At 53.3% G+C, this 9,467-nt stretch overlaps 2 protein-coding genes across 2 annotated transcripts; both read right to left on the reverse strand.

Annotated features, from left to right (window-relative positions):
* Positions 1-362: 362 nt before the first annotated feature.
* On the reverse strand, positions 363-4,885 carry GPATCH3 (G-patch domain containing 3). Its single transcript, XM_042885580.1, has 7 exons — positions 4,514-4,885; positions 3,829-4,247; positions 2,367-2,541; positions 1,943-2,002; positions 1,560-1,681; positions 1,295-1,422; positions 363-753 (listed from the first exon to the last, which is right to left on the reverse strand). The coding sequence occupies exons 1-7, from the start codon at positions 4,869-4,871 to the stop codon at positions 534-536; spliced, it is 1,482 nt and encodes a 493-aa protein (XP_042741514.1). The 5' UTR covers positions 4,872-4,885; the 3' UTR covers positions 363-533.
* A 1,551-nt stretch (positions 4,886-6,436) lies between these two features.
* NR0B2 (nuclear receptor subfamily 0 group B member 2) lies at positions 6,437-8,514 on the reverse strand. The gene is made up of 2 exons (XM_042885590.1): positions 7,850-8,514; positions 6,437-7,375 (listed from the first exon to the last, which is right to left on the reverse strand). The coding sequence occupies exons 1-2, from the start codon at positions 8,373-8,375 to the stop codon at positions 7,095-7,097; spliced, it is 807 nt and encodes a 268-aa protein (XP_042741524.1). The 5' UTR covers positions 8,376-8,514; the 3' UTR covers positions 6,437-7,094.
* Positions 8,515-9,467: the final 953 nt, after the last annotated feature.

Below are 9,467 nucleotides of genomic sequence, written 5' to 3' on the forward strand. Positions count from 1 at the left end.
CTGCTACACCTGACCACAGGGAGACGCCTTCCCGAAGGCTGCCAGGACGTGTCTTTCATCCCAGTGAGTTTCTGCTGGGACTGTGGGATTGTCACGCCCAAGCAAGACAAAGCTGTGAGCCCGCAGCAAACTTTCTGCAGGACAGTTACATTGCCACAGCTGGCCCTGTCTGTACTTGTCCTGCCCTAGGTCTCAAGGAGCTGTGAACTATGCGCTCTGCTTTTTGGGCTGAGCTGGCTGCGGACCTAACACAGCAGCTCTGCTGATCTAGGCAGCAGTAGTGGCTTTAAAGCTTTGGCATAAAAATGCAATTCCCACCTCGTTCCCAGTGAACAAATAGGACCATTAATATCTCCCCTCACTTTAATAGCTCTAGGAGGAGTAAAAAAAAAATAATCAGGGCATTTTCCGTTACAAATTATTTCTTCCAAAAATAAATATATGAACAAACTACTCCAGTATTGAGACCAGCAGGAGCCAGCCTGTGGTCAACAGGAGCAGGAGCAGTAAAAAGGCTCTGTGATTGTCTCTGCTCAGTGTGACTGAGTGCTGGAGCTCTGCAGAGTGCCACGCGACGCCCGGACGAAAGGCATGCCCTGTCTGTACTTCATGGCAGTGGGTGGCTGGCGCCTGAGCAGCTGGTCACCACTGTCCACAGGCTCAGGGTCATCGTAGATGGTTGAGATGAGGACAGGAGTTTCTCTCCGTGGCTTTTTCACCTTGCTGAATGCTGGCAGTTTCTCCCCATGGTACCTAGAGGGAAGCAGGCAGCGTTGGGTTCAGTAGCGCTGGGGCAGTGGGACGCCCCTGTAGATGCAGGCTGTCTCCACCACGTGTTATAAAGGAGGAACGGGCAGAAACAGTGCAGGTGTTCTGTCCTGGAGCCATCCCACAGACAGGAACAAGCAGCAGCCCTCGCAGTGAGACAAGGCACTGAGCAAAGCCCACAAACAAGTCAGAAGTATGGCACACAAATCTTGCTCGGTCACCTGAGCTTTTCCTACAGAAATACTGCAGCAGGCGACCCTTAATTCCTGAGCACAGATTTCCCTTATGCTTGTGTGCTGCATGAACCTGCAAACGGTTCCAGTTCTTTTAATGTAACAACACAAGCCCTTCCAAGAGTACTGCCCTGTCAGGAAGAGCAGAGCAGTCAGCTCAGGAGTGCTGTGGCAGGGCCCTGGGACACAGCCTTACTGCTCTGGTTCACAGTCCTCACTTTTTAAGCCAGTTAGCTGCAGACGCCAGGCAGAGGCTCCAAACACAGGCTGGCAGGGGAGTACAAGGTACTTACCCCAGACCTCTCCTGCACCTGGGATTCTGACCCTCATTGTCAAGAGCTTCAGCCATTCCAGAGTTGTTGCTCCCCAATCCCAGCCCCTCCGTCCAGCCCTGCTGCTCCAGAACCTTCCTGCCAAAGCCCTGGAAGAGCAGAAAAAGTCATAAAGGTGTTGGAACAAAGCCCACCCTCATCTGCCCAGAGCCTCCTCCACAACACACACATATTTTGAACGTCACCAGCACAGCCTTTCCCCATCCACTCAGTATCCAAAGCTCACCTTGGTGTATCTCTCAAAGGTGCCGATTTGCTGCCCTGATGTAGACCCATCCTCCAAACCATCTCGAAGTCTCTGTTCCAGCCACATCTGGACTGAGTCACGAGCATCCTTGTCTCCTCCATCTAGGGAAAAAAGAAGCAAGAGTCGGAGTAGAACAGCTCAGGAAAGCTATTTCCTGCTGTGATTTCCCCCAGAGCACCACCCAGCAAGGAAGCAGAACCTGTTCTTTTTGGCAGCTCTCACAGCCAGAAAATGTTCTTTCAAGTACAGTGACGTCTCAGATGCTTTCAAAGGATGACTGAGTTCCCCACGTCAAAAATTCTGCAGGTTCAGAACTTCCCAACCTCCCCTGTTTCCTATGAAGTTTTTCCAAGCTCAAATACCTTTGTCATAGTAGATGCTCATGTCCACATCCCAGTCATCAGCAGTCTGCTCATCAAAGTCTGCCAAGAGAAGAAAAGCACCGGTTTTGGTAATGGCTGTGGATGTCTGACACAGAAGAGCTGCTAGCTAGCAGTCGATCCCCTGTTTTCTCTAACAAAATGGGAAGGAACAGATATTAGGGTATACAAGCCACAGGCTTACAGAATAGGCTGCTAATAGGACCAGCAGGTCCTGGAGCCATCAGATGGAACTTCTGCAGGTTTTGTCACCAAGGGAAGGCTTAAAAATCGATCACCAGATGCCCATATCTGCAGCTGAGCTGGAAGGGTTATACTTGATTTATCTGATCCTGCCAGGCTGGGCCCCCAGTCCCCAGCTTGTGGCAGTCAGTTTGCAGTGCAGCGACACAAACAGCAACATTACCTCCATTCTTCTCCCGCCAGTACTGAGCATCTGTGTAGAAGACAAGGCCTGAACCTCCTTTCTCCCACTTCAGCTCAATCTCCTCCTCAAACAGCCGCTCCTCCACACGATCCTGCTTGGTCACATCCTCATGCAGAGCCTCGTGTCGCTCCCATTCCTCACAGGTATCATTGTCCTGCAAAGAAACCAGCAAAAGGTGGGGGACAGCAGCAGCACAAAGTCTCCTTTTCACTTCCCTGACCCTCACAGCCTTTACAATAAAACACCTTTGTCAACAGAGCTCGTCTCAGCCTGCTGTTCTCAGGCACTGACACGACCAGCGCTGATGACCTCATTCCCCTGACTAATGCCAGAGTCAGCAGACAGAAGTGGTGAAAAATACCACATCACACCCACTTCACAGCATGCTTTCAGCAGCGTACCTGATCTGTAACGCAGAGATGTCCATTTAAGGAGCAGGTGTGTTGTAGGTAAAGTCAGCACTAGCAACAAATTAATTCCACTCAAGTAGATCCCTAAAGAGATTGTATCGGTTCCAGAAAAGGAGTTTGCTGGCACAGCCACAGATCAGACTGACAGCTTTACTGCTGTCTGCCCAGCTTTGGGCACAGCCCTTCAAGGGAGACACCAGCTAAGGAATGTCCAAAAGAATAGCTGGAGATCCAGGAAACAGCCCCTGAGAAACGGCCAGAGGAGCAGACTGGCTTAGTCTGGAAAAGACTGAAAGCAGCTGTTGAATAAAGAGCTTTTAAAGGAAGGAACAAAGTGTTCTCTGTGTCCGCTGTTGGTAGGAGAATCTAATGGAATAAAACTGCAGCAAAGATTTGACATACAAGTTAATTCTGGTGCATAATGGCAGGACAGCCAGGAACGGGAATGGCTTGCCTCAGGACTGCACTGCCTCTGTAATAACAAAGGTTTGGGAGAGCAGGCTAGACAGGCGTCTGTCGGGGGGAGCAAGATAATCTCTGGAGAGCCAGACCAGCCCAGTTTTCTAGAAGTCTTTGTCAAGAAAGTCATTTTTCTCCAAATGACTAATTTGTATTGCAGGAACATTCAAGGTCAACCATCTGCACGACTCTGCATGTCATTTCCAGAACACTGATGTGCTCCTCAGTCTCCAGCCATCTCATTTACAAGCAACATCAGAGCCAGACCAACCTGCCACGCAGCAGGCAGAGTTGCCCTCCTGCAGCACCAGCCACCACCGGGGCTCCATCCTCTGGACTGAGCTCTTTGTGCTCACACCATGAAGCACTTTCACTTGGACAAGCTGCTCTGGAAGTACTAACACCTGCACCACTACATGCACCAAAGAGCTCAGAATGTGAACAACCACATTTAACACCATATTCAGACAAGCAGACTTCCCAGTACAATTAAAAGATTAAAAATTAGCTCAATTCTCTCAGCATTGCAGCGCAATGCCTGACCGCAGGCAGCACTACAAAAATCCACTCACGTCATCCGAGTGCGACTCCTCTTCCTCCTTTTCCTGCCCCACCTCGTCTTCCTCAGCACTGGCTGGATCAGTCACCTCAGATCTTGCCACAGGCCCCTCATCCTCTGTGATCTCATCCCCCGTAGCAGTGTAAACTCTTTCTTCTTCTATAACCGTCTCAGTGTTCTGGTATTCAAAAGGCACGTTGCCATACCTCCGGGATGAGCCTGTCTTTGGGAAATCCAGCTGTAATTTCTTGATGATCCTGGGAGGCAGCCTGCAGGCACGGATCAGCTCCAGAAAGACTTTCAGAGGGGTGCCCACATTCCCAAAAGGCATAAAGGAAGGGGGGTTGAACTCAGGCAGCCGCTTCAAGTCCGATTCCGTGACGGTTTCACCCTCAGCCTTCATGTCCACTGCACTGGGAAACGTCTCTGTGCCTGGAAGAGGGAAGGAGTGATCTGGAGAGGGAAAACACACCAACACTAGAGAGGGGCAAATCAGGGCCCTCCTGGGAAGGTCTAGGGAACAGCCCCCAAACTGACTCTGCTTGCCCCGTAACAGATGTAAGGTGTTAAGGAAACTCCACCGGGGGGGAGAGGGGGAAAAAGGGAACAGAGGGGAAGAAAGGAGAAAGCGGGGGGGGGAAGGGAGTGGGGACGACCCACCCTGTGCTCAGCGGGCCCACAGGGGAGCCCAGACGTACCTGTCCCGGGGCTGAGGCGGACCCTGCGGACGTGGCAGCGGCCAGGCAATGAGGTGCCGCCGGGCCCGACCCAGCGTCTGCCCGAGTACATGCGGACGAAGCGCCGGGCCCGGCCGGGCCGCACGGCCACCGGGCAGCAGCAGGTGCTGGGCGCTGCGCTCTGCCCATCGCTGCCGCCCGCCAGCGGGCGCTCGGGGCGGTGGCGGTAGTGGAAGCAAAGGAAACCGCCGGCCTCCAGGAACTGGCTGAAGTAGGCACGGAGATGGGCAGAGCGCAGCGCAGCCGGGATGCCGCTTACCAGGCAATAACGGGCGGCACCGACGCCGCCATTAGGGATTTCACAACTGGGCGCCGCCATCTTGTCCGCCGAGCGGTGCGTCACGCGGGGCTGGGCGCGCGGTGATGACGTCATCAATAGACCTGCGGGGAAGATGGCGCCGCCTCGTGGCGGGGAGGGGTACTGCAGGCCATGGGGTCAGTGCAACCTAACCCGGGGAGGGGTCTCGGTGTTTGCTTTTCCTTTTCCTTATTTTCATTTTCCTTTTAATTTCTTTTACGCTAGGTAATGTAGCAGCTCTGAGAGCTATGCGTAGGACAGGGAAAAAGAGTGATGCTGTGGTATCAGGCTGAAGTGAGGCGCCGCCCCACCATGCACGGGGCTCTCCTGTCTCCAGGAGTTGCTGGGAGCACAGTGGGATGGAGGCACCGGGGGCTCTTCCCTGTGCCCAGACGCCTGCCTGCCTGCTGCTGGGTTACTGTGCCAACGGGGCTATTGGGTGCCCTGCACGCAGTGACTCACGCGTGTGTCACCGTGCTGAGCAGCTCGTGGCTGGCGTGGGCCTGCGGAAATCATCCGGTGACTCACAGCCTCCTTCCCTTTGGAAAATGGCTGTCAGGGGCTGAGATCCCCTTGGAAGCATCCTGCTGCGGTTTGGCAGCAGGGGTGAAGGGACAGCTGGGCAGAACGCGCCGCTCTCCCACCAGGCTCCTGTTCAAACACGATGTGTTTCAGGGCGATGGGGAACCAGGAGACCTTGCGTGGCTCCAGCAGGCACCTCGGCGGGGCCACGCGTGGCACACAGCCTGGTCTCTGTGCCTGCTGACGGCTGTGTGCACATCCAGGTGAGTCAGCACCCACCTCCTGCCTCAGCACCTCCGGGCGAGGCTGCGTGCATGAAGGAAGGCACAGCATGCAGACAGGCTGCGGTTCTGCTGCCTCTGCAGATTTCTCTCTGCTGGGTGCGCAGGGCACTGTGTGCCACAGGGCTGTGAATCAGGCACTGCTGTGACCACATCGCAACGCTGCCCTGCGATGACGAGGCAGCAGGATTTCGCTGAGAGGGGAAAGGCTCTGGCCCTGCTTTCAGGTGTCCTTTCCACACCAGGCCTGCAGCCAGTATTTAAGTGCGGAATCCCAGGAATGTAACAGACACCCTCCCTGAAAGTCACCACTGCTTTCCAAAAGGTAAAACGCTTTATTAAAAAAATAATTTACTGTGTCTTATATACAAACCGAAAGAAGGCTCACCCACAAAATACTGACATCTAATGGTTTACAAAAGCTGCAGACAGGAGAAGTGAGGTTTCCAGACGTGCTACACGTTTAACCAGCTGTAACTCAAGGCAGGGATGTTTTGTTCTGCCACCAACAGTTCTGCTGGTTTGTTCGGTGTCCGTAGCTCAGTGTGTTGCTTGCTGTCGCAGGAACAGAGGCAGGCCCACAGCCTGAGCCATTCTCAATGCTGCTAAAAGCACCTTTGTGGTGTATGGGTAGGACGGACTCCCTGGTGTTCATGCAGCATTATTTGCCATATGTTTCACTGCTCTTAGGTAATCCGTTGCTCTGTGAGCAATCCTGTTGCAGCTCATGGCATAATGGAGAGAAGAAGCAATCTGATGAAAGGCACAAGGCGTTAATTCGGCTGGCTGCACACCCTGTAAGATTTTGTACTTTTCCCTCTTGCTGCCTGAGGAAGATTCTTTATGAATATTTCTGAGATTTCGTGCACAACAGACATTGGCCAATACTTAAAGATCTAATTTCTGACTGTTTGCACTTGGTCATACTCTACAAGTGATCCCACTGAAGATACTCAGCACCCCTAAATACCACTATCACAAGGTTGAGCTGTCATGGGCAGTGAGTTGAGGTCAGACCTCATCTCTTGGAGTTAACAGCAAAACACACATTGGTTTTAATTGAACTGAGGATTCACTGAGATAAAAAAACAACTGGAGCAGGCTCTAACTCAATCTGCCCTGTGTCACGGGGCTGGCCTGCTTGCTAGCAGCTGAGTACTACCAGCTGCAGAACAGGGAAACAGCCACACACACACAGTCACACTCCTTGAAACAGACTGGCAGAGGCGGAGCAGGAGCTGCCACAGACATCTGCTGAATCAAGGCTGCTTTCCTGAGTGCTCTGCTAACACCTTGCTGAGCCCTGCAGCCTAGCAAGAGGCACACGCAAAGCCAGCTGTGGAGCTCAGGGCGCCTGTCCCGAGTGCCTGCTCCCCAGTCCTCCCTGCTGCCCTGCCAGCTGATGGAGAGCACGCACAGAGCTGTGGCAGAGCACAGCAGCTCACAGAGCCGTGTGTGGTGAGGGAGCCGGCTGCCAGCTGGTGATTTCATACAGCATATCCACGATGAGCTCAACAATGTCTGCGCTGCCAATGACGGGCCGGAAGAAGAGGTCTGTGATGAGGGCAGGAGGGATGGATTTCAAGGTGGAGGTGATGAGCAAAATGAGGGCAAAACGGTCCTGGTCCTCAGGGTGCAGAATCCTCACCACTTCCTGAAGCGCTCGCTCGGCTTCCCGCTGGAGGCTCTCGATGTGCAGGGAGGCCGTCAGCCCTGGGACATCTGCCAAGAGAAAGGAGGAAAGGCATGTGAAGAGGAAGGCTGGAAAACAGCTCCAGGTTTCTCCCATCTCCTTCCCTGTGTCTTGGAGAAAACCTCCGAGTGCCACCCTAATGACACGGATTTCAGGGCTGTTGCATTGAGGGAGTAAATATAACTAACAGGGCAGACATAAGCTTTATAGATTTAAGTCCCCCTTTATAGATTTAAGTCCCCCTTTATAGATTTAAGTCTTTGTTTGCAAGGTGAGGAGGTCTCTGCTTTTAAACACTGCATTCAGTATCTCTCCTCCCTGCATCCCAGCTGTAAGCTGCACTGTTGATGCTAACGATAACGTGAGCAGCTCTCCCTGCTCTCACACACACTTTTGCCCAAACTCTGAGTGACTCCAAGCCAAGAGCTGTGTTTTTAAATGCTAACTCATGCAGGGCTTTCTCTCACCACCAGCAGGCAGAGCTGAGAGGGTTGAGCACTCACCAGGATTAAAGAGGATGGCTCCCTTCAGGTAAGCGTATTCTTTTGGGCTCAAGTCCAGGCTCCAAAAAGTGTTGAGGCTGCACTGCAGCCACTGCACGGCGGCCAGCATGGGCTGCGTCCACTCAGGCTCCTGCCTTTTGCTTTGGCCATCGAGGAGGATCTTCTCGAGCATGCTGGGGGCCGGGGTTTCCATCACCTCAAACGTCACCATCTCCTGGACCAGCCCCAGGAGAAAAAGGGGGACCCAGCAGCTGTCCAGCAGCAGGAGCTGATCCCCCCGTGGCAGCAGGTGGAAGGAAGGGAGGTTTTTCATGAAGCTGATGGTTTTCACCAACACATCGGAGGCAGCCTGGCAGGTGATATGGGGTGTCCGGAGGCAAACTGTCCAGCGCTGGTGACACAGGCAGCGTTGGTGGGGTGGGCTGTGGCTCAGGTTCTGGCTCAGGAGGGTGTAGAGAATGGCTGAGTGTTTGTCTCCATGCTGGCACTGACACCTCTCGCAGTCCATGTCCGTGCTACTGGTCATCAGAGCCTGGGAGCCTGTATCCTCTGTAAAGCTCCACAGATAGGAGAGAACTGTAAGTTTCCTCCCCGTCTCAGCCTGGGAGTGACCTGTCCCCTCTGCTCTGCCAGCACATGGCTGTTCAAACAAGCTCTTATAAGGCTCAGTCACAAGTGGAACACCCCTTCCCAGCCTTGACCGCTCTGTGATTAAGCGGTCCTCATTAAAAAAAGAAAAAAAAAACCAACCCAACCAACCAGCTGTCCCCAGACTGATTGGCTGGGACCAGCAAGATCTCAGCATGGCGTCAGTGGCCGTTTTCTCAATGAAACGCCAGCAGCCGCAGCGCGGGGATGGGGCAGCGGGTTGGGCAGCCTTATCACAATTACCCAAACAGTATAAACAAAGTCATTAACCCGGGCTGTACCATGGCACCAAGGCCCCGCGCTGCAATCAGGCTGTGCTATCTGGCAGGTGTCGCTGCCAAGGAGTTCACACACACATACACACACACACGGTGCTCGTCTGGAGCGAGGACACCATGGCAAATGGCCTGCGTGCTCTGGCCTTGGAAAGAGCAACCTGGAAGTCATTTTATCAGCAGATGTTTGCCTAACCTTGTTGACAGGAGATTCGTGCTGTTACAGTTAAGGAAGCCAGTGAATAAGTGAAGCCACACTACACCCGAGGCAGCGCCGCATGTGCTGCAGAAGAAATGCTGGGTAGGTGAGAGCCAGATTATACATTTTTCCCTTTTATTGCGCTGAATTTGTATGTTTCGATCAGCAGAAGTGAAGTGGCAGCACACAATTATGGATTTCAGGGGGGCCTGTGAGGAATTCCTCACTCAGGCCCAGTGAACCCTGCAAGGAACAAACATCTTAAGGGCATAAACAAGCGGGAACTGAGGGCCACGTTTATAGATTTTCACCACAAAATACCCGGGTATTTGTGTCTGTTGGCCAGCACAAGTCAGCCTGGGGAACTGGCAGCATCTGCTGATTGATTTCAGGGGGACCTCAGGCAGTAGGCAGTGGGGATAAGGCCAACTCATCCTAAGGGCACACAGCTCTTGGTGCAAAGGAGTGAAACCAGCAGCGAGGGGTAAGGAAAGGC

This window comes from Lagopus leucura, unplaced genomic scaffold (assembly GCF_019238085.1).
Source record: "Lagopus leucura isolate 7727_CA_CO unplaced genomic scaffold, USGS_WTPT01 Super-Scaffold_100051, whole genome shotgun sequence".
Lineage (NCBI taxonomy): Eukaryota > Metazoa > Chordata > Aves > Galliformes > Phasianidae > Lagopus > Lagopus leucura.

Bases quoted from the DNA above. Each gene is read 5' to 3' on its own strand.
- NR0B2 (XM_042885590.1), bottom strand. From the start codon at position 8,375: ATGACCAGTAGCACGGACATGGACTGCGAGAGGTGTCAGTGCCAGCAT. The intron at 7,376-7,849 runs GTGAGTGCTCAA...TTCTCTTGGCAG, and splicing joins AGCCATCCTCTTTAATCCTG to ATGTCCCAGGGCTGACGGCC.
- GPATCH3 (XM_042885580.1), bottom strand. From the start codon at position 4,871: ATGGCGGCGCCCAGTTGTGAAATCCCTAATGGCGGCGTCGGTGCCGCC. The intron at 2,542-3,828 runs GTGAGTGGATTT...GTTTCTTTGCAG, and splicing joins AGGAGTCGCACTCGGATGAC to GACAATGATACCTGTGAGGA. The intron at 1,682-1,942 runs GTATTTGAGCTT...TTTTTTCCCTAG, and splicing joins GAGCATCTACTATGACAAAG to ATGGAGGAGACAAGGATGCT.